Source organism: Staurois parvus, unplaced genomic scaffold, assembly GCF_062004578.1.
Source record: "Staurois parvus isolate SC_StPar_1 unplaced genomic scaffold, SC_StPar_1.0 ptg000025l, whole genome shotgun sequence".
NCBI classification, from domain to species: domain Eukaryota; kingdom Metazoa; phylum Chordata; class Amphibia; order Anura; family Ranidae; genus Staurois; species Staurois parvus.
In genome coordinates, this window is record NW_028317821.1 from 7,027,845 (window position 1) to 7,052,390 (window position 24,546).

The 24,546-nt window shown below is 39.1% G+C and overlaps 1 protein-coding gene across 1 annotated transcript in view; it reads left to right on the forward strand.

Annotated features, from left to right (window-relative positions):
* UTP20 (UTP20 small subunit processome component) overlaps positions 1–24,546 on the forward strand; it is a 134,743-nt gene that overhangs the window by 105,623 nt on the left and 4,574 nt on the right. The window contains exons 51-60 of the mRNA XM_089694285.1: positions 1,237–1,347; positions 1,697–1,776; positions 11,940–12,009; positions 12,364–12,546; positions 15,280–15,411; positions 15,497–15,629; positions 16,792–16,985; positions 18,407–18,478; positions 19,909–20,151; positions 24,164–24,290. Coding sequence (XP_089550411.1) covers positions 1,237–1,347; positions 1,697–1,776; positions 11,940–12,009; positions 12,364–12,546; positions 15,280–15,411; positions 15,497–15,629; positions 16,792–16,985; positions 18,407–18,478; positions 19,909–20,151; positions 24,164–24,290 — 1,345 coding nt within the window. The remainder of the gene's footprint in view (positions 1–1,236; positions 1,348–1,696; positions 1,777–11,939; positions 12,010–12,363; positions 12,547–15,279; positions 15,412–15,496; positions 15,630–16,791; positions 16,986–18,406; positions 18,479–19,908; positions 20,152–24,163; positions 24,291–24,546) is intronic.

Genomic DNA, 24,546 nt, shown 5'->3' on the forward strand with positions numbered 1-24,546 from the left:
CACTAATAATGGGGCACTTCCTCCCACTGACACCAATCAGAGAGAGAGAGGAGGGGGGGAGAGAGGAGAGGGAGAGAGGAGGGAAATAGAGGGGGGAGGGAGAGGAGAGAGGGGGGTGGGGAGAGAGAGGGAGGAGGGAGAGAGAGAGGGGGGAGGAGGGGGAGAGGGAAGGGAGAGAGGGATGGGGGAAGAGAGGGAGAGAGAGAGAGAGAAGGGGAAAAGAATACACAAGGCTGGCTGGAAGTGTGGGCGGGGCAGACACAGGAGGAGAGGGCGGGAGGAGGAGGGGCAGCTAGCTCTCTCCTCTCCCATCTGTGTGGGGGGGGAGGGGGAACTGTCAGCACTGGGGACTGCATATGCTGACAGATCCCCTGCAGTGCTGGAGGGGGAGCATACAGTAGCTGACATGCAGGAAATCTATAGGGGAGGTGACTGGTGGCACATAGAGCATAGAGAAAAATGAAGGGTCCTCTATGTGCTGCCCGGCCCCCTCTCCAGCCGGCTCCATAGCTGACAGGTTCTCTGTGTCCTTGCCGCTGAGCACGCACACCCCCCTGGCCAAGCACAGCCCTTTGCATCGACAGCACTGGTCCCTTCTGCCTGGGGGCAGTACCGCCCCCCTGAAAAGTGCTGCCCAAGGCAGATGCCTTGTTTGCCTCGCGGCAGATACGCCCCTGCTTGAGAGAGCACTTTGCTATTACCCATCATGAGATGTTTCTTGTGTGACACTTTGGTAATGAGACACCTTTTTATAGGCCATCAGTTGAGATTAAACCAGCTGATATTCACTTGCACTGACAAGGGGCAGGATTGCTTTCTAATTACTGATAGATTTCAGCTGGTGTCTTGGCTTTCCATGCCTTTTTGCACCTCCCTTTCTTCATGTGTTATTTAATTTTGTTACACATAACCTAATTTCTGAACTTATTTTTGTTGGTTTCTTTGTATGTATGGAGTTCATGGGTTGTTACTGACATGTGGTGAAAATTTAATGTCAATTGCAATTTTAGATATATTTACATAGAAAAATGGTGACGTGTTCAATACTTATTTTACCTGCTGTATATGTGAGGGTTTACAACCACTTTAAATGCAGTTTATATTCGGCACAAACTTAATTCCTGTATTATTTCTACAGTTGAATGCTTTTTATCTTTAACAAATTTGTTCCAGTGTAACCATGCCGTTTTATATACACAATATTAAATGTAATACATTTGTTTTGTTATTTTAAAGGCTATTGTATCTAGAAAGCTGATCGTTCCTGAGATTGATGATGTCATGCAGAAAGTAGCGAAGTTAGCAGTGACCTCCCAGAGTGAGCAAGTGAGAGTTCAGTGCCGACAGGTGAGTAGACAGACTAGAACTGTATGCATTAAATAAACTTATGTTCTTGTTGCATATTAGAAAAAAAAATGGATATACAAAAATGCTCACAAAACTAAAACACTCTCACATATGAAGGTAGGTAGCACACATTCATGACCCAAATAGGCCGTATACAGTTTCACACTAACATGCATAACTGTGTACATTCTCAATGTATCCTGCTCCAGTTAATAGAGCCTATGGTGTTTAGGCATAGTGTTCCCTACTTTCCATTCTCCCATGTCATTTACATGAGGGATACTTCTCTGTTTCACTGTTTCTTTGGCTTGCTTACACCAATTTAGTTGTCCAATGAATGTCTTTCCAGATATACCTGAAGTATTTGCTTGACTATCCTCTGGGTGCCAAACTGAAACAGAACTTGGAGTTTATAATTGTACAACTAAAGTAAGTTGAATTGTTTTATTCCAGCCAACTATTCTTATTTTGATCAGATTTCTCATACTAGTCAGTGAAATTCTATCCTCTTTTGGTGTTGTATAAAAATATCATGTCTGATGTCTGATTGCACTTGCGGTTTTCTTGTGTTTTTTTTTGTTTTTTTTAACCAGTTGCCGCCTGACCTATGGCCAAATGGCGGCCGGGCGAACACTTTGTCCCTCCGGGAGATCGCCAAATGGCATCCTTCCCGGAACACACATTGCACATGCCAGCAGGGCCGTGCTGTGGCGTGATCTGTCACCGGCCATGTACCTCGGACACAGCCGAAGACAGATCTGTGTATCGGCCCCATTGCCAGTACCATGTGACCTGCTGTGACCAATCACAGCAAGTCACACGACAGTTGCATACAATGGATGGCTTCCTTTCATGCCATCCATTGTATACAAGTGTGTCTAGCTGTGAATGGTCACAGGGATCACATGCACAGGCTGGGCCAATCACAGCCCATCTGTGTCATGTGATTAGCCATGGCCAATCACAGCTAGTCACAACAAAAAAAGCCTGAATGAATCGATTTCATTCAGTTAAATGCTTGCTTGAAATTCTTTGCTATAATCAATCAAATTGTGTAAAAAAAAAAATAAATAAAAAATACTGATCACTTCTCCAAAGTAGTACAATGTTAACATTATGCTACTCTAGTCATAGTGCAATATGAAAAAAAATCTTTAAAAAAGAGAGAAAAAATGTAATAAAAAATAATTAAAAAAATTAAAATGTTTTTTTTTTTCTGTACTGTCACCAGTCATTGTCATTGATCACCTCCACGCCAGTTATTTGATGACACTGTACTGCACTGGTTACAGTATGTAAAAAAAAAAAAATTTGTGAATTTTTTTTTACTAATATCTTCATTTTCTGAAAAATTATGACCAAAAAATTTTAACTTAAAAAAACTTGCCATGCCTCTTATAAAATACGTCGGACTGTCTACTTTGCAAAAAGGGGTCATTTGGGGGATATCTGTACTGTTCTGACATTCTTGGACCTCAAGAAATTGATTTGGCTGTCTGTACTTCAGGATTGATCAATATTCAGATATATCCCATAGTCTGTGAACTCTATAACTTTCCTACAAACTAAATCATAAATACTGATTTGGGTTATTTTCACCAAAGAAATGTAGCAGAATACATCTTGGCCTAAATTTATGAAGAACAATTATTTATTTGCAAACTTTTATAACAGAAACAAAAAAACATTTTTTTTTCATTTTCTGTTTTATTTTGTTAATTTAACAAAAATAAAAACTCCAGCGGTGATTAAATACCACCAAAAGAAAGCTCTAGTTGCTTGAACAAAAAGAGGAAATTTTAGTTTGGGTACAGTGTTGTATGACCGCGCAGTTATCATTCAAATTGTGAGAGCGCTGAAACCTGAAAATTGGCCTGGGCAGGAAGGGGGTAAAAGTTCCCAGTATTGAAGTGCTTAACCATTTCAATACTAGGCACTTTTACACCTTCCTGCCCAGGCCATTTTTCTGGTTTCAGCGCTCTCACACTTTGAATGACAGTTGCGTGGTCATACAACATTGTACCCACACTAAAATTTTATCATTTTCTTCACACAACTAGAGCTTTCTTTTGGTGGTATTTAATCACCACTGGGGTTTTTATTTTTTGCTAAATTAACAAAAAAAGTCCAAAAATTTTGAAAAAAAACCCACATTTTTTTTTTGTTTCTGTTATAAAAGTTTGCAAATAAATAATTGTTCTTCATAAATTTAGGCCGAGATGTATTCTGCTACATGTCTTTGGTGAAAATAACCCAAATTAGGATGTATTATTTAGTTTGTAGGAAAGTTATAGAGTTCACAAACTATGGTATAGATCTGAAAATTGATCAATCGTGAAGTACTGACAGCCAATCTAATTTCTTGAGGTACAAGAATGTCAGAACAGTACAGATATCCCCCAAATGACCCCTTTTTGCAAAGTAGACAGTCCGACGTACTTCATAAGAGGAATGGCGAGTTTTTTGAAGTTGTATTTTTTTGTCATCATTTTTCGGAAAATTAAAAAATTAAAATTCTTTTCACAATTTTTTTTTTACATACTGTCACCAGTGCGGTACAGCATCATCATATAACTGGCATGGCGATGATCAGGGACACTGACAGTATGAAAAAAATATATATATAATTTTTTTTACATTTTTTTTATTAATTTAAAATTTTTATTATATTTTTTTCTTTTTTTTAAGATTTTTTTTTCATATTTCACTATGACCAAAGTAGTATAATGTTACCATAGTAACATTGTACTACTTTGGGAAGTGATCAGTATTTTTTTTTTTTTTTACACAATTTGCTTATAGCAAAGAATTACTTTGCTATAAGCAAGCATTTACCTGAATGACATCAATTCATTCAGGGCTTTTTTTTTGTGTGCTTAGCTGTGATTTGGCCACAGCTAATCACATGACATGTGCATGTGATCGCTGTGACCCTTCACAGCTAGACACTAGTATACAATGGATGGCATGAATGAAGCCATCCATTGTATACAACTGTCATGTGACCTGCTGTGATTGGTCACAGCAGGTCACATGGTACCAGCAACGGGGGCCGGTACTCAGATCTGTCATCGGCCGTGTCCGAGGTACACGGGCGGTGACAGATCGCGCCGGGGCAACTGCGCATGCCTGGGAGTACGCCATATGGAGTCCACCCGGAAATCAAATGTATTTTTCCGGCAGCCAAACGGCTATTGGCCGGGCATCTATTGGTTAAGGACCCCACTTAATCAGTATTTTCACATTATGCATATAATGCAAACTTAGCATTGCATAAATCTGGCACAATATATATAAATCCTTTACAGCTTCAATATATTTTAGTAATCTGTCTTCAGGGTCTGGTAGCCTACCTATTTTAGGAGAAATACTGAGGCTGCCTTTGATGAGAAAACTCTAGAATACTGGTTATAATTTCACTGACCTGGACCATGTGTAGTAACAAGGAATCCTGACTTTGCAGACTGCTTGTTTCTGGTCACTGACTCACAGGTACTAAAGCCGGAGAGGGCCAGGCAGCTAATATTCTGAGAAGGAGAGAAGCAGTTTCAGCCTACAGATTTCTGTCCTGACTGGTGTAATTTAACATTTTATAGAGTTAGAGGAAAATCTGATTTAGAACGTTAGGTTATTGGCATCATGCAGTTGGACAGTAGTAAAGGCTGTAGGGACAGTTGCAGTGGTTATAGACATTGGATGACATGCCTGCATGGTTCCACTGCCCTTGATTTGTGCATAGACGCAAATGTTCCTATCATAGCAGTGTGCATGTCTCAACATTTAGCAGTTTCACTCAGCGCCGGCATTTATCTGGCGAGTAACTGTCAACCTGAATGCTTAACAGACCCATTTCCAATACTGAGGTTAATCTGAGTGCTTGCAGAAAAGCGCCCATAGGGAATCTGCATAACTGTGTAACTGATACTCTTAGTATATCCCACTGACTGACCATAGGAATTTATCTTTGTTTTGGTTGAACCTGGGGTGTATTTATTAAAAGGATAGTATCTTATGCTATGTGTTGTCTTCAGTGGTGGATAAATCCTACACTTTTCTCAGTTATATACCACCAAAGACATTTATGGTCCTCATGTTTATCTTTTGATGCCTAAACGCAAATCTGTTGGGGAGTGCAGGGGGCGTTGGAGGAATCTGGCCTCCTGATCAACATTTTGAAACTTTGGCTGATGTGGTACTCTGGCCTAATCAGATTCCTGTCAGATGCTCCATAGGCTATTACAGATTAACCAGATTTTCTGTCCCAGGGACTGGTTTGCCATCCTGCTTCACAGCTGCTTGCTTTAATGGCATAGCTGGTGCAGATCAGAGGGATGAAGGCATCTCTGAATCAATAATTCCTTTGATAAACAGCTAGGAAATCTGACTCTCACAAGGTTTATGATCACACATGGAAAGCATACTTTGCATGGTGTGAGGAAACAAGTTTTCATCCCAGGTAATACTACACCAGACAGAATGTGTCTTTTCTGCAAGTGGCCCTTAATCAGCATTTGTCCTTGTTTACCTTTCAGGGATCAGATTATTGGTCTTTGAACCAATAATCGCTAGCTTCCTTTGATTAAGACTTTGGTATAGGATGCCTCTCATGTAGATCCCTCATGGCCCTATGGGTTTTGAAAGTGCTTATTTCAGCTCTTCAAAAACCACTTTCTGAACCTATCAGGAATAGTCCCCCTTTTTCACTCTCACTTAAAGCGGAGTTCCATTCACCCTGTCAAAAAATAAAAGTCAGCAGCTACAAAAACTGTAGCTGCTGACTTTTAAAAAACAGCCACTTGCCTGTCCTTCGTTCCCGTGGTGTGTCCCCCGCAGCCGGTTTCACCCGCCGTCCTGATATCTTGCGGCTTCACAGCCGAGTACCCATTGCACATGCGCGAGTAGCGCTGCGCTTCATGAATGGTCCTGTAGTCTTCTGGGACCTGTCACATGTCCCAAAAGACTACAGGGAGGGAGGGAGGATACCTTCCGTTTCCGATTGCCTAGGCCAGTGGTCGGCAAGCCGTGGCTCGCGAGCCACATGCGGCTCTTTACACACTCTAATGCAGCTCTTCTGTGTGCCGGGTGCCCGCTCCCCTCCCTCCTCTCGGGCGGCCGCCCCAATAGTCAGGACTCTGCAGCTAGCCCAGCAATGGGCAAACTACGGCCCGCGGGCCGTATACGGCCCGGCGTACCTTTTAATCCGGCCCACGGAGCGTGGCAAACATTGGCTGTCAGGATGTAAGCGGGGCAGCGTGACGAATTCCTCTCCTCTCACAGTCCGCCCTGAAGACCGGAACGGCGCGGGAACACGGCGAGAGGAACGCGCGGAGCAAAGGTAAGTGAATTGACACAATATGGGGAATGAATTACTATAGGGGGGATGAATTACTATATGGGGGATGAATTACTATGTGGGGGATGAATTACTATGTGGGGGATGAATTACTATGGGGGATGAATTACTATATGGGGGATGAATTACTATAGGGGGGATGAATTACTATAGGGGGGATGAATTACTATGGGGGATGAATTACTATGGGGGATGAATTACTATATGGGGGATGAATTTATATGGGGGATGAATTTATATGGGGGATGAATTACTATGGGGGATTAATTACTATGGGGATGAATTACTATATGGGGGATGAATTACTATATGGGGGATGAATTACTATATGGGGGATGAATTACTATATGGGGGATGAATTACTATGGGGGATGAATTACTATATGGGGGATGAATTACTATGGGGGATGAATTACTATATGGGGGATGTATTACTATATGGGGGATGTATTTTCAGTTTTAAAAATGTGGCTCTCAAAATAAATTTCAATAGTGGTTTTGGCGAGATTTGGCTCAGTTGAAAAAAAAGGTTGCCCACTACTGGCCTAGGCGATCGGACCAGAAGTGGGAGCGGGTACCTGTCAAATTCGGTACCCCCCCCAAAGGTGCAAATCCTTTATGGGGAGTGGGGGAGCAGTCCTTAAAGTTCCCCTTTTGGGTAGAGCTCCACTTTAAGGTTGCATTCCTTTTTGCCATCACCCCTGCAAAGTGAATGACCTGGCAGCCTTTTCCTGTAAAGGACCCATTTTGGTCTTACACATTGGCAAGGTGGTGCTGAGGCTCAGAACTTCTTTCCTACCTATGGTAGTTTTGGCTATCGACCTCAGCAAGGACATTGTTCTTTTGTCCCTCTATCTGACTTCAGTTCACTCTAAAGAGGTCTTTCTCTGTTGCCTGGATGTTGTTTGTGCTGCGCATGTCTAATTTGCAGCCACTGAATCAGAAGTCAGTCCAGTTCTCTAGTCGATCTTTATTGGCTTTTAGATTTTAACATTTTACAGTTTTGCACCTTGACTGTTCTCACACATCCTAACACATTTAAACACTTTAAAATGAGTAAACAAACAGCCTTTTTTTATTGATTCAGCCTTATGCCCTCTGTAGTTTTATTAGACCACTTTGTGCTATTATTCTCACATTTCATATATAGTCGCTAAGAAAATAGAGTAATGTCTGCATGGATATTCACGGGATGAATTTAGTGTGATTTGTACTGTTAAGGTATATTACGTGTGGAACTAAGAAGCAGTTAGAATACATTTCCTGTTCTTTATTGTTACTAGGCAGACATATAAGACATACAAAGATGTGAATAATGATGTATATATGCCACAGATACTGATTTGACTCTTTCCTAGACATAAACTTTTCTTTACAAGACATGAAAATAGTTTGACGGATTAGAGTCTATTAGTTTGATTAAAATGTTCTTTTTTTAATTTCACTCAACGCAATTCTATTGCCTCTAAAATATTCATCCATATATTGATTAGTAATAGTAACAATTCATTCCCTTAGATAGACATAAGCATAGTGGTGGAGGTGACCTGTGTCTAACTCTAAAGCTGGCCATATGCTAGTAGAATTTCATTTGGAATGTTTTGTTATTAAGAATGCTTATCAAAGCAACGGTCTTTTTCGACTGCGGTGACAGTGAAATTGGTATTCATTTGGGAAAGTCCATTCATTTCATAATCGAATATTAGAAGCAAATTCAATTTTCAGTGTACTTTTTAAACAACACTAGTGTATGACCAGCTTTACTTTCTCCACTCCTAAACCTAGGGGGTTCAGCCAGGGACGGACTGACCAGTTAGAAACTCAGGCACTGCCCGGGGTCAGTAGGGGGCCCCATGAGATGCCCCTGGTACCTTTTTCATAGGTTTTTTTGAGTTTGGGCAAGGACACAGGGGCCCCATGAGTTGTCAGTCCACCCCTGGGTTCAGCAGTTTACTGCAGCCTGCCTCTAAAAGTCAACGGTTCACATCACTAGTTGCTTTACTGCTCAGTAAGATGAATAGTTTACTTCTTAGGAAAAAACAATTATTGTTACTATTTAACAAAGAAACAAACAGTTATATTGTGTATAGTTTAAGTCCAAATCACCTGGCTATATTTGCTGGGTCGTTATATGGATCTGTAGTAAACTGTACTTTGTATCCATTATCTAGTGTCTTTTGGAAGGCACAGATTATAGGGTAATCTACAATGTTTTTTTTTCTCTAGCTTTATTGTAACATTTAACTATTTAAATTTGGTGGTCTTTTCACCTCATTACCAGAAGCTCTTTCCTGGCTAATGATGTTGTAGTTATAAGACTTCTAACCATGCAGATCTGGGTGCTATTTTCTACTAACGATGCAGGCTGATCATTTGCTGTCTCGCCTGTTCTGCTGCAGGCCCAGAGGACACTTCAGGTGCCTTTCAGGTCTTACACTAAATCCCTTCCAGCCCCCTGATCCAGGCTCCCTCAAAGACGTTCAACGTGCAGCCTCTCTGAATAAAGCTGAATTCTCTGCCACTATTTCTGATCTGTTCTCCAGTTCTAGAGTCTGTGGGTGCTTACAGCCATAAGCACTCTTCTGTCACTGCTCCCACTGATTATTTTTATGCTATACAGTCTAAACTGCCTGGCACACTTCTTTCTTATGGATTCTTAACATTTTATTGAAGGCTGCTGAAGATTAGCTATCAAAATTGTGTGAAGTTGCTACTTCAGCTTCTCACCACATGCTGGCTACTGTGTGTTCGTTAATTCAGGCAGTGCATACGAGTCTCTGGTTAGACACACTTAGTGCCTCACATCTCCCACATATTCTCATGGTCACAAATAAGAAGGCTGTTCCTAGAAGCCCTTCCCTGTTCTTGGTCAAACCGATTGGGCCTTATACAATGATTGACCCAACTCCTCCTGAAAATTATGATGGCTATAGAAGTGGAATTTAAGAAAAAATGGACTGTTCCTACTGGTTTAGGTGAAATCTTCCTCATCCGATGCCACCACTCCCACCACTACAATCTTCCGTTGTGGTGGGGGATAATGGAACTGAGGGAGCTGTGACAGGCACTCATCAAGAGTGTTCTACTATGCCCGTCTTTTCTGTCCAGCTCTTCCATCCATAGAAGCTTTAATATAGCTACTCTGAATGAAACATAACCAATGAATGGAGAATGGGTAGATGGTTGCAAGGTCTTTCTCCTCCATTCATAGATCACATTTGTCAAAGACTCCCTACATCTTTCAGTGGTCGCCCTTTATTTACCCAATGCCATTCAAAAATGGCATTGGATAAATAGCTGTTGGACAACCAATCCACACATGATTGACCCAATTGCAAGAATGGCCACATCTACAGTAGGAACAGTCCATTTTTTCTTAAATTCCACTTCTATAGGGTACAAGCCATCATAATTTTCAGGGGGAGTTGAGTCAACTAGTACTGTGTACCGAGCTATGACTGGTCATCACAGCAATCACATGGTACTATTTACAGTGTTGATCCATCCTTTTCCCTTTACTGCAGGAGAAAGAGAGAGATTGTGTTCTTATGAATGGGCACAAAGTGAATGGATCAGCAGCTGTAGATTTATTCATTCTGTTTCAGTGACACACAGATCTTTTTTTTTTTTTTTTAGACCTTTCATGCCCCCTCCTCTCCTACTGTATACATACTATCTCCATGCTGTCTCCACTTGACCTGAGTATTAACCCTTTTGACTCCCCTTATCCTGTATGTCTTTAACCCCTTAATCTCCATCCTGCCAGTGTATATGACCAAAAATGTAAAATTGGGGCTTCTACTTTCAAAAAATGGTAATTTGAAGGATTTTCATACTATTGTGACATTTTAATTTGAACAGAAAATAAGAAAAAGTTTTTTTCAAAATTTTTGGTATTTATCCTTTTTATAGTATAAAATAAAACAACAGTGGTTATTAAACAGCGCAAAAAATGTTTTATAAAAAATGATATAAAAGTTGTTTGGGTACATTGTTGCAGAGTAATTGTCAGTCAAACTATAACAGCCCTGAAAAATGTTCTTGTAATGAAGGGGTATTACAGGCTGGTACTCAAGTGGTTAAAGAGAGGTTAGCTTATGTTGGCTTTGTTCCTTTTTTTCTGTAGGACTTTAAGGGTGACATTCAGACACGTTTTAGCAACAGTTTTAGCACTGACATATGGTCTTTAACATGCGGTTATGCACTGCAATGATTGTTTAACACATGTTGTAATGCATTTTTTTATTACTTTTTTTCTTTTTTTGTAACTCAATGCTTTTACCATGCACTGCAGCACATTGTGAAGTGTTGTGGTGGGTCAGAAAGCACTGCATTGCACATAAATTATACATGTCTTGTTCTATCCAAGCACACTCAGCGCATGGTTTATTAAAAGAAAAAAAAAGGGTTACTGTAGTAACAGAAGTAATGAGCAAAATGTAAGTATTATTGAAAGCAAGATTTGAGCAAATTTCACCAGAAGAAAAGTCATTTTCATTCTTTCCAGTGAATCAAACTTTCAGCCATCATCTCAGTTGTAACTAGTATCAGGCCCTAGAGTAGACATGTGCGTTTCATTTCATTTGTTTTTTCAGACGAAAATTTCATTTTCGGAGATTCAGATTTATCTCTCCAAATGGGCATAGAACAAGCTTCTACGAATCCAAAAAATAGTTATAACAAAATTAACAAAACCATTTGTTTCATACGGATGACGCCACATGATGCAATAGTAGTTCAGACCCATGGGGAAATTAATTCAATTTTCAAATTTGTTTGATGATTCGGATAACGAATGTATCCGAATTTCATTCTGTTTGTTAATTAGGATGCATATGACGCCAGTCGATATTGTCCAATCAGCTTATGCCATTTTTTTTGGCGAGTTGGACTGATGTCCAAAAACATTGAATCTTTCCGTTTCGATAATATATCAAATATATCGCAATCTTACAGAAAACTGCAAAATTTTTCCAGTCCACCCACAAATATACGAAACGAATGCCAAAGATATGAAATGAATTCAGCATTACGAATGACAAAATTAAATTCTTCAAGGAACCGATCGGAATTAAAAATAGCTGGTTTGCACATGTCAAATCTAGAGCGTTCAAAATAATAAGACAGAACATTTTTCCAACAATAAACGTGTTTTGCAGTATTACAGCAATATTAAAATACCATATTTATGTTAAAGAAAAAAGTGAATACATTTTTCAAATTGTTTTTCTTGACACAGCTATGAATATGAAACTGGACGGGATTCAGCCTTGGAAATGATAGCATTTCTTTTCCAGACATTCCCAGAGGTAAGACTTGTGATTCAGGTTCATAATGTTTCTGTTGACCTCTGTGTAGCCCCAACCTTTTCACTACTAGAGCAAAATGTTTTCACTGCATTTGGCTTTCATCTGTTCTCACAGTTTGTCGATCAAATAAATGTTCTATTTATTGGATGGAAATAAAACTCCTTTTAAGGGAGCTTTAAAATGTACAGTTGAAATTATTATAGCAATGATTTATAATATGCACAGCTATCAGTGTGACAAGTCTCTGTGCTTTCAGATAGCAGTGAGCAAAGCACTCCTGATGATGAAAGGTTTTATTTGTGAATATGTAATATTACAGCCATAACTATAAAACATATACTTTTTCCCTCTTAGCAAATGCTTAACCAGTTCTGTGGTCTCATGTTTGTCCCGCTTGCTTTGATGATGGTCAACGATGACTCTACAAAGTGTAAGAAAATGGCTGCCTTGGCAGCAAAATCTCTTCTTAGCAAAGTCGACAAAACGCAGAAAGACTTGATGTTCTCATTGCCTACCCAGTGGCTCAACAATGAAAAGGTGAGCAAGTGACATAACCAAATGTATCTCTGCACAGTTTAAAGAGAGTGTTGGGCTTTTGTGTCTGTGCATTTTTTTTATTAGCCCAGCTTTGTGTGCCTGCAGTAACTCATGATGAGTGCTCTATTTTTGTGGCTTATTGTATGAAACAGCTAGATTTTAACACTAGGTCCAAAAAAAAAGCATCAGCTTTAAAAACAGTTTACTAATTTTATAATGCTTCCCATCAATCTTTTCCTAATCCATTCTTTTTATACTGATAACCCCACAGTTATCTGCTTAAAATTTTCATAGCAATTACATCCCTACAAAATATTTTGTAATTTACAGTCTTCTTTCCTTTTCTGCTACAAGCAGTGTAGGGCAAGGTTCATACCCCTGCTAGGTGCTTACCAGTCTCTGGGAATTGAACTGGGACTACTCACTTTACAAAACAAAACTTTTGGCATGCCCAGCTTCGGTGGGAACCACAGGCTCAGTAAGGATAGTCTGATATCCACTGCTTTACACCACACGTGAACCAGTGGTGACCAGTATGTCATGTATTGTGTCGAAGTTCCCAGGCATGCATAGGGAAAAATGGCAATAGATGTAAATATGAATGTGACAATAAGCCACCATTTCCCTTGTGTGGACTGCAAAGACTTCCTTATAAAATGCACCAAACAAGGTAACAACTTGAAAAGCCAGGCCACATATAACAGCCAGTGAGTCCAAAATTAAGTAAACAATGATGATCTTCTTTATTGATTAAAAATAAAAGTCACTTACGTAGGAAGACATCTCACTCCAGCTTGTGTAACAGTATTGCTGTTCCATGCAAGCTACCATGACCACTCCAACCATGGCGGACCAGAAGTGATGTTTCAGGACACAATACTGCATGGATGCTTCTGGGTCTGCCAAGCTATGTTGGTCTGCAGAGCAAAGTCAAGGGTTTGACAAAGAAGCAGGGATCGCATTAAACAAATTCCACAGGCTGGTTGTATTGAAGTCAATCGATGGTTCCTGCTGAAATAGTCAAGATTCAATCCATCTATGGCTAGTTTTTACTATTGGAATCTTCTTTCAGACCTTTGCTCAGACAGGGGGAAGGGCAGGCTCCACTCTGTTGCAGCTAGGCTAACATACAGTTAGGTCCATATATATTTGGACACAGGCACAATTTTAGTTTAGAGATATACTGTCAGCTCAGATTCAGCCAAATGCAGCAAAGTTGATTGGACGGCACTTCACAATACAGATGGACAATGATCCAAAACACACTGCAAAAGCAACCCAGGAGCTTTTGAAGGAAAAGAAGTGGAATATTCTGTAATGGCTGAATCAGTCACCTGATCTCAACCCAATTGAGTATGCATTTCACTTGCTGAAGGCAAAACTAAAGGCAGAAAGACCCACAAACAAAGAACAACGGAAGACATCTGCAGTTAGAGCCTGGTGAAGCATCAGAAAGGAGGAAACCCAGTCTTTGGTAATGTCCATGGGTTCCAGACCTCAGGCAGTCATTGCCAGTAAAGGATTCTCAACAAAATATTAAAAATTAACATTTTATTTATGATTATATTTATTTGTCCAATTACATTTGAGCCCCTGAAAATGGAGGGACTGTGTATAAAAATGGTTGCAGTTCCTAAAATTTATACTTTATATTGATGTTTAACCCCTTGAATTAAAGCTGAAAGTCTGCACTTCAGTTTCATTTGGATTGTTTTGTCTTAATTTATTCTGGTGGCATACAGAGCCAAAAGTATGGAAATTGTGCTTGTGTCCAAATATATATGGACTTAACTGTATGTTAGCAGTGGATATGGTGAGAGAAGTAGTGATCAACCTCATTGGTGTGCTGCTTCCCTTTTATTGTCCGTCAACAAGTTAGGAGTGTTTCTGTGTTGTGTTGTGCTGTAGCTGCAATGTAGTTCCCAGACTTATCTATGCTGATTAGTAAGGGTGCCAGGATCACAAGACTGGCTGAACAGGATTACAAACCATTTGGCAGGTTTAAATGTTTTTTTGTTTTCATAAATGTATTTAAACTGTGCATTTTGGCTATGTGGCTAAAGTCCAGCTTTAGATATTAAAGTGGTTGTAAAGGCTTGTGAAGGCATTCTATGCATGAAGGTAAAAAACCTTATGTCTGCAGCTCCCCCCAATACTTACATGAGTCCCCTGTGGATCCAGCAATGTACACACGAGCCTCGGCTCTCCAGGGACTCACCCTCCTCATTGGTTCCCCAGTTAGCCAATGAGGAGAGAGAGGGAGCAGGGCCGTGTCGCGGCTCTGTGTGTGAATTGACATACAGAGCAGCGGCTCGGGAAAGAGTCTACATGGGTGCCCTCCTAGCAAGCTGCTTGCTGTGGGGGCACTTGGAAGGAAGGAGGGGCCAGGAGCACAGGCGGATGACCTGAGAAGAGGAGGATTTGGGGCTGCTCTGTGCAAAAACATTACATAGAGCAGATAAGTTTACCATGTTTGTTATTTAAAAACAAAAAAAAAAACTTGCCTTTAATATCGCTTTAAGATCAAGCATCAGATGTGCAGTGTTAAACACATTGATGGATTATCCATACACTTCCGCTACATTACAGGGAACACCCCCTGAGAGAGAGAGAGACAAGGTATAGATTTGTTAGTTTACTTTCTCAAATGAGTAGGATGCATCTGTCTAAGCCATAGTGCTCTTAATATTGACATTAAATGTATTAGTTTAAAAAGGACTCTTTACTTTTCAGTCTTCTCTCAAGAGGTTGGGTGTCCTGGCCTGTGGCTTGTTTGTTGACGTTGAAGGAGTTGAATTTGAGAGCAGACTGGAAGCTATCCTTGTGACTATCGAACGGGAAATTGACCCATTACAGTTTGAAGATGTGAGTATCTTAATGTCTTCACACAGTTTCAAGAGATATATTGTAGATTGTTGTGCAATACTGAGTTTTAGTGTGTTTATTGCAGTTGAAAGAAGAGACAGAAGAAAAGGCAGCTGACAGACTGCTATTCAGCTTACTTACCCTGGTTGCCAAGCTCATCAAGGAGTGCAATATTACACAGCTCACAAAGCACAGAGAAATTGTACATAAAATATGTGGTATGACATTTCCTCTTACAATTGCAGGCCACTAGTGAGCTTTTTACAGCCTAACTCAAAATTAAAAGTTTGGGGCAAAATTTAGGATTAAAATAATATTTACATGTGGCTACACATTTGTAATATTAAAGTAATATTTACCAGAAAGCAATTTTTGATGTGACATTTTACATGTTTTCAGTTTGTTTACTAATTTTATTTGATTTACAGCTTTGAGGTTTCCCCCTCTAGAGACTGTCTCTGTTTATTCGGAATAGCAGTCAGTACCACAATTGTGATTAAAAGATGTTTCTTGATAAGCCACATAAGGGACAATCTAGTATGATGTATATGTTTAGATTAATATTAGATTATTTTATGCAAATTCTCTAATCATTTTTTGAGCTGAATTCAAAAACATAAATATCCTCAGTTGTATAATTAGTATATTTTAATTTTACAGCACAGGACACATAGCTTGTATTTATAGACTATTATATGCAGGCTACCTTTAAGTGATTAGACAATGAGAAAGTTTTGCTGGTGCCACTCCTACTGCACACTTCTCTAACCCTACCCACGCCATTACAGAGTTTTGTTTTTTTTTGCTAGAGTCCTTAGGTGATGGACTTCTTCTTATTTCAAGTCAAGTCATTATCATAATATGACTGCTTATTTCCCAGGGCTATTTAGCAGTTTCTGGATCGGTACCCCTCAGTACTGTACCTTGGAAACCATACCCAGGCCATACACTATTAGATTTTTTCATCAGCCTGTGGGCTAAGAGAAAACATTCTAACAGATTCCTCCATCTGTGCTATACAGTGTGGATGCTGAGGTTATTGTAGTATTGTGGCTACAATATGATTGTATGGCCAGCTTCATTTGCTCCAGCATGCTTTCCTTGGTTCTGGATATACAGATTTAGCTCAAGTACAAATATAGAGGAACACAAAGGATTTACAGTGTATCTTTTAAAGCAGCAGCTGAAAGAAAGGGGTTAACATGAAGCAGCTCAGGCAGTGAAGAGGATCCAATAACAGTAGCTAGTACTGTACCTTTCTCCAGTTTGTGGGGTTAATAATGTTATAGTTGGGCATAGCTGGTGGCACATAACCCAGTGGGCTACTGTTTATAATGTAATGTGTACTGAATAGATTTGATCTGTTTCTTATTTTTCTAGCTCATGTTCAAGCCCATCTGAGATACCCCCACAATTGGGTCTGGCTTACAGCATCCCAAATTTTTGGATTGTTGTTTTCCCTTCAAAAACCTGAAGAACTTGTGAATAAATGGATGGGCCAAAAGGGAAAGAAGTTAAAGAAGGCTCAGACAGAGGCCTCTGAATTCTACCTAGTGGAAAATCTGGACAGCAAGGTGATACATGTCTTTTTTTCACAGACATCTTTTCAAACTGAATTATAGCTAGTTAAGAAGGAAAGGTACATTTAAAGGCCACCTGTGGGCAAAAACTGAACTGTGAAGGCATTTATTGCCACATTGTTGTACGAAATAACAGATGAGTATCATGTGCCTGCCTAATGATTATCCTCTTCTGGACCGCCTGCCCGCACTGTACTGTGAATGGGTGGTCCGTGTAGGCACAGCAACGTACTGGTACATCACTGCCTGCTTCAGGGTATAAGGCCCGCCCATGACAGCAAGTCCCAGCCAATCATTCATGGCTGAGACCTGCTGATCGGCTGTGTACAATCAACATAGGGCTCTGTAAAGAGGGAATGATCTCTCTGTTTCTCATCCCTGCAAAGCAGGGATGAGAAACAAAGAGATCTCTTAGTAAAAGCTACACACTTTACACATATTACACATAGTTAGGCACACATTTCACCCCTTGATCCCCCTAGATATTAACCCATTCCCAGCTAGTGTCATTAGTACAGTGAGCGTGTATAGTATTATCATTGATCACTGTAATAATGTCACTGGTTATGTAAGTGGCAGTTTGTTAGTTTCCCCCCAGAGTTAGTGTCAGAAATTCTGCCACACATCACGTTCCTATTATGTCACTGATCATCATCGTCATGTGAAAAAAAAAAATCATTCATATATATATATATATATTTATATTTCATAGTAACTCATGCAAACCAATCAACACATACACTCATTGGGAATGTTTTTACCAAAGCCATGCAGCAGAATCCATTTTGGCCAACATTTATGAAGAAATTAAATTTTTTAAATTTTTTTTATTGAATATGTTTTATAGCAGAAAGAAAATGTAGGTCTTTTTTTTGTTTATATTGCAAAAAATAAGCCCAATGGTGATCAAATACCACCAAAAGAAAGCTCTATTTGTGTGAAAAAATTATATAAATTTCATTTGGGTACAGAATTGGATGACCGCGCATTTGGTAGTTAAAGTAGTGCAGTGCCAAAAAGCTGAAACATGGCCTGGTCATGAAGGGGGTAAAATCGTCCAGGACTCAAGTGATTAAATGACCAGTGTGTGTGTATGTTTACTATAGTACATGAAGTTTTGGGGGCATATTCTGTGTACCAGACAAGTTTCTTTAAGGACAGCTGGTCCATTTTTGCCATACTTACCAAAAGATGATCCAAAAATGAACAGCCAGCATTTTGCTGCAGTGAAAATATATGTATGCAGTGCTGGGTAAATCTAATTCTCCAAACTAATTGTATACATATGTTGCCAATACTCTCAATATTCTGACTAATGCATTTTTTTTTATTGTACTTGCATTAATCTGTTTCTGCTTTTGTTTCGATCTTCAGATTTACTATATCTGTTTTAATCGTTTCCATTGTATTCACAGATGAAAGATCTTTCGCTCTCTTTTTTCCATCAGCTACAGTCAAAATTTCTTGACCAGACCCTGGGAGAACAGGTATTTGGAAGAAGGCTTCTACAGTTATAAAAGAAGCCTGTCATGAGATAAACATTGTCGTTGCTTATTTCTACCTTTTAAAATGCTAGATGCCTGGCTCTCGTATTCACCTTGTTGCTTCATTACAGTCATAGACCTGGGAGCAAGTATGCAGATAAGGACTTATAACACTTCTCTAAATTTCTTAGTTTGCATACCTTCTGCAGGTCTAGCTTCAAAAGTATTGAAGGCACATAACAGCCAGTTAACTAGCATTTCAAAAAGGAGGTTTCCAATTGTATTACCCATTATTTATATCTTTAATGGTTTACATTTAGTAAAGCAAAACGTTCATCCTTGTTAGCTAATGTGGTGATCAGGAGGTTTGTATGCATCTCAGTCTATTCTGGAATGTGTTGATTTGACAAGTCTGGCCTGCCTTTTGGCAGTGATTCCAGGATCATTATCATTTAGAACCAACAAAACAATGAATGAGAGAATCCTAAAGCTCTTTAACGACCATATAGCATTGAATGTCTGCGATTTCTTCTTTGTATGTTCATAGTCTCTGTGTGAGAAAATACTGTATGTATTTATGGGAGAAAAGTACTCTGCGAGCTTGGAGCATCTCTATAGTGTAAAATAGCCAAACAGAGATTTATTTTTTGGGCTCATGGTTATATCACTTAGTGTACGTTAAAGGGTATCTTTGGTCAAAATAGGAAATATATTCATTTCCACGTTGTAATTCAATTATTTCTAATGTACTCTGGTCAATCTGAATGACCTTGAAGTTTGCAAACTTACTTTGTGGAGAATCCCACACATTTACTTGAATTCTGTGACAAGTATTCACTATGTCCTGTGAGTAGGCACTGCTGTGTCACACATTTTGCAGAGCCTGCCTTCTGAACTACAGAGGTGCTGAGAGGGGGAATTTTAGGAGGCAGAGTCAGTAAAAGCATACCAGCTTGTGGGCAACAAGGTAACATGGGATATGTAATCCATAGAAATTGAAAGTAAACAACAGAGGGAAAGCTGCAAAGTATGCAGGGAATCCAAGAAGTTGTGCAAAGAGAAGGACAACAGATAAGCAGGACTGACAACATGGAAGGAGATTTTGATATTACAATGTTGATGTTCTAAAATAAAAATGTATGCTTTGACCATAGGATTTCTTTAAGTGATACCTACTGTTATGGGAGTGAAAGGTATCCTTGGGATACATAATGAGACTATTTCTACCCATGATAGGTTTGAGCTATATGTAAGTATAGCCCTGTTGCTGTCTGATCACAGATAAATGACATAGCACCAAAACAGTAAAAATAGCTTTTAGGCTGTTTTACATCATTAATAAGATTAGTACTAGCAATTTCTAACAATATCATGATTGTCAAAATCTTTTAATGCCAATCTTTTAAAACCAATTCTGTTTTCTACTTTTTAAGGTGGTAAAGAATTTGCTGTTTGTAGCCAAAGTTATTTACCTCCTCCACCCAGAGGTGCAGAATACCGAGAACCACCAGGAGGAGGAAGATCATGAAAGTGTTAAGCAGGAGGCTTCTGGAGAAGAGGAAGATGCTGACAGTCAGATGAAAGAAGAGAAAGGTGCCACTTTAGTGTGGCTCATGACAAAATTGTCAATGCTAGCCAGGAAAGAAGCTGCTCATACTCCTAAAAATCCTCTAAAAGTGAGTCCAACTCTTATCATTGTTAGATATATATACATACTGTACATATTTATAAAGAAATAGGAAAAGTACATAATTGGAACTGATGACTCCATATAAGTATTACTGGTCAAAAATAGTTGCCTGGTTTACTTGTTGAGCTTATTCAGTACTCTGGTAAAGATGAGCAAAATGCAGCATTCAACAATAACCAACCACAAGGTTTGTCTTAGTTCACCTCACTACAGCAAATTTAAAACTGTTTAGTTATTATACATTAGCACACTTTGGACTTTCTAATTATTCTTTGCATAGCTTTACAGAATATCCTTTAAAACACTGGTTGTCAGCTCAGCAGGTATAGTGAACCTCAATGGTGACCCCTTACATCACCAGAGGGCAACACATAGTATTCAGCATATGTAATTCTAATGAAAACTTTTGGGGATTATAGAGAGAGGAAATGGTCACAGACTGTGGACATGCTATAGATTTGGTTGTAGACAAGCTGCAGAAGGCAGACTATGGACATGTTACATGAGACTGATGGTGATCACTGACATCACAGTCATCAATTCTTTCACTACTGAATGCTGGGGGTTCAAGGGTCCCAAAAGAAGTACCTAAAGGTCATAGGTTAGACACTGGGGTTTTAAAGTGTCTGAGAGAAGAACATTTCCAACGTTTTTTAATCTGATTTGTCAGCACTTAAGGTACAACAGCTTTTCTTTCAGAAATTCTGATCAATTAGACCAGTGTTCCTGGATGCTATAATGTTGTCTAACTTTTATTGTTGTATGAAAGAACCCTGGTCATGTACTATAAGGGTATGTATGAACCTTAGTCACATGTTACAAGGGTATGTATGAACCATAGTCACATATTACAAGGGTATGTATGAACCATAGTCACATATTACAAGGGTATGTGTGAACCACAGTCACATATTACAAGGGTATGTATGAACCATAGTCACATATTACAAGGGTATGTATGAACCATAGTCACATGTTACAAGGGTATGTATGAACCATAGTCACATGTTACAAGGGTATGTATGAACCTTAGTCACATGTTACAAGGGTATGTATGAACCACAGTCACATATTACAAGGGTATGTGTGAACCATAGTCACATATTACAAGGGTATGTGTGAACCATAGTCACATACTACATGGGTATGTGGGAACCACAGTCACATATTACAAGGGTATGTATGAACCATAGTCACATATTACAAGGGTATGTGTGAACCATAGTCACATATTACAAGGGTATGTGTGAACCATAGTCACATACTACATGGGTATGTGGGAACCACAGTCACATATTACAAGGGTATGTATGAACCATAGTCACATATTACAAGGGTATGTGTGAACCATAGTCACATATTACAAGGGTATGTGTGAACCACAGTCACATATTACAAGGGTATGTATGAACCATAGTCACATATTACAAGGGTATGTGTGAACCATAGTCACATATTACAAGGGTATGTGTGAACCATAGTCACATACTACATGGGTATGTGGGAACCACAGTCACATATTACAAGGGTATGTATGAACCATAGTCACATATTACAAGGGTATGTGTGAACCATAGTCACATATTACAAGGGTATGTGTGAACCATAGTCACATACTACATGGGTATGTGGGAACCACAGTCACATATTACAAGGGTATGTATGAACCATAGTCACATATTACAAGGGTATGTGTGAACCATAGTCACATATTACAAGGGTATGTGTGAACCACAGTCACATATTACAAGGGTATGTATGAACCATAGTCACATATTACAAGGGTATGTGTGAACCATAGTCACATATTACAAGGGTATGTATGAACCATAGTCACATATTACAAGGGTATGTATGAACCAGTCACATGTTACAAGGGTATGTATGAACCATAGTCACATATTACAAGGGTATGTATGAACCATAGTCACATGTTACAAGGGTATGTATGAACCTTAGTCACATGTTACAAGGGTATGTATGAACCATAGTCACATGTTACAAGGGTATGTATGAACCATAGTCACATGTTACAAGGGTATGTATGAACCATAGTCACATATTACAAGGGTATGTATGAACCATAGTCACATGTTACAAGGGTATGTATGAACCATAGTCACATATTACAAGGGTATGTATGAACCATAGTCACATATTACAAGGGTATGTGTGAACCATAGTCACATATTACAAGGGTATGTGTGAACCATAGTCACATATTACAAGGGTATGTGTGAACCATAGTCACATATTACAAGGGTATGTGTGAACCATAGTCACATATTACAAGGGTATGTGTGAACCATAGTCACATATTACAAGGGTATGTATGAACCAGTCACATATTACAAGGGTATGTGTGAACCATAGTCACATATTACAAGGGTATGTGTGAACCATAGTCACATACTACAAGGGTATGTGACAACCCTGGGCATGTACCATAAAGATATGAAAGAACCCTGATCACTGAGGCCAGATCTATCTCATCTGATCTTTGGGTGCAGTAAAAAAAAAAAAGTCAGGTGGACATACTGTCAAAACGCCTTCATTTTATCCTCTTCTTCTAGCTCTTTTTGTTTTGTGTCTTTTCAAGTCTTTCTGCTGGCACTGACAGTCTGTCACTGTGGGGCTTATTTACTAAAGCTGGTTCTCTCATAATCTCATGAACATCTGCATGGGAACCAATTCGCTTCCAAGTTTTATTGCTAAAGCTTAAATGAACAAGCTGAGGTTAGAAGGGAGATTTACCCTCCCTATTTGTTCTATTTATCATTAATAAAATATTGCCATTAGAAAACTAATAGAGGAGAAATCTTCCAATGGCGACACTAGTTCTGGTGACAACCGGCGATTCCTCACTTTAGAGGTATTGCCTCTCACTTCTTGTTTTGGCTAGGGTCTCCCCTATAGACACAGATAGGAAAAAAAGAAACGGACAGGGGGGTTATAACCCTCCATTTCTCTATCCAAAATGAAAACAAAAAGTTGTGCCTTTAGTTATACTTTGAAGGAATTTTTTTAATAGCAGAAATAAATATACCGACATTGCTGCTTTCTGTGGAAATGCTAGTTGTCTGGCTATCACTGGCTTTAAATTCTAGTTGTCGCTGTTCTGGAACAATTATGTAAGTCAACACTTCTGATTTCTTTGGCCGCATACTTGTTTCAGTTTAGTGATTAATATACAGGTTAGTAGAGCTCTGGACCCAAAGGTAGAAAAGATAGGGTGTCACAGATCTGATGTGAGTCCAGTAAACCTTTATTGCACATGACAAGAAGTCAGAGGAGAAAGCCAAGACATTTTGTGGGCTGGAAATGCCCCCTTCCAATGGAATAATACAAACAAAATCATAATGAAATAATATGAAGGATTAAAATATACAGTATAAACCAGTATCGTATATTACATTATAATTATGTAGTGGTTAATTTAAAAAAATCCATAAATAAAATGATTCTTAACTTAACCCATAAAATAGAATATCTATTTTATCACATCAAAATATATCCCAGTTTAAAATTGATAAAATAATTAACGCCGTGACCAGATACATTAATGGAGTGACCAGATGTGCCACATTATGATGCAGACGTGATTATAAAATGACTACATGCCTTAAAAATAATATTGATGCTATAACCACTGGTATATACCAATATTCGGATAGAATCCTGGACAAACAATTAAAAAATAAAAGTATCTGATATTACTACTTATATCATTCTTATTTAAAAAAACCTGCACTGAAATATGATGACTGTCATTGCTGATCTTTCCTCCTACAAATACTAGTTGCTTGGCTGTCTGATCAGAATTTTGGCTTCACTGGGCACATAGCTGCTCTGGGTCATAGAATCAAAAACCTTTACTCAGGAAACAGTCAGTCATGCTGTGTTCTGGAGTGTCTCCGATTTTAGGATGTTGTCCAAAGCTGGTTGTCATTCATGTTGCTGGTACTAATTCTGCTTTTTTGCCCTGTTCTTTCTTACAGAGAATATGTGTATTTAAATTCCTGGGGGCCATGGCAGTGGATCTAGGAAAAGAGAGAGTGAAGCCTTTTCTGCCATCCATCATTGCTCCACTTTTCAGAGAACTGAACAGTACCTATTCGGATCGAGGTAAAAGGGCACTACTGGTTGGACAAAAAAAAATGTCCCTGTCTTCCATACCAGATTAACCATGGAGGCTTCCATTACTGATCTCTTCTTTAAAACAAAGGTTAGGAGGTAAAACTTCAGCCAGATGCCCATGAAAATTCCAGGGGTTACTTGAAGACTAATTTAATTCTAATATGAGGTGCTTGGTTATCAAAAGTGGGCCAAATTCTTCCCACTGCTGCACAACATACAATATTGAAATGCACTGTTATGTAGC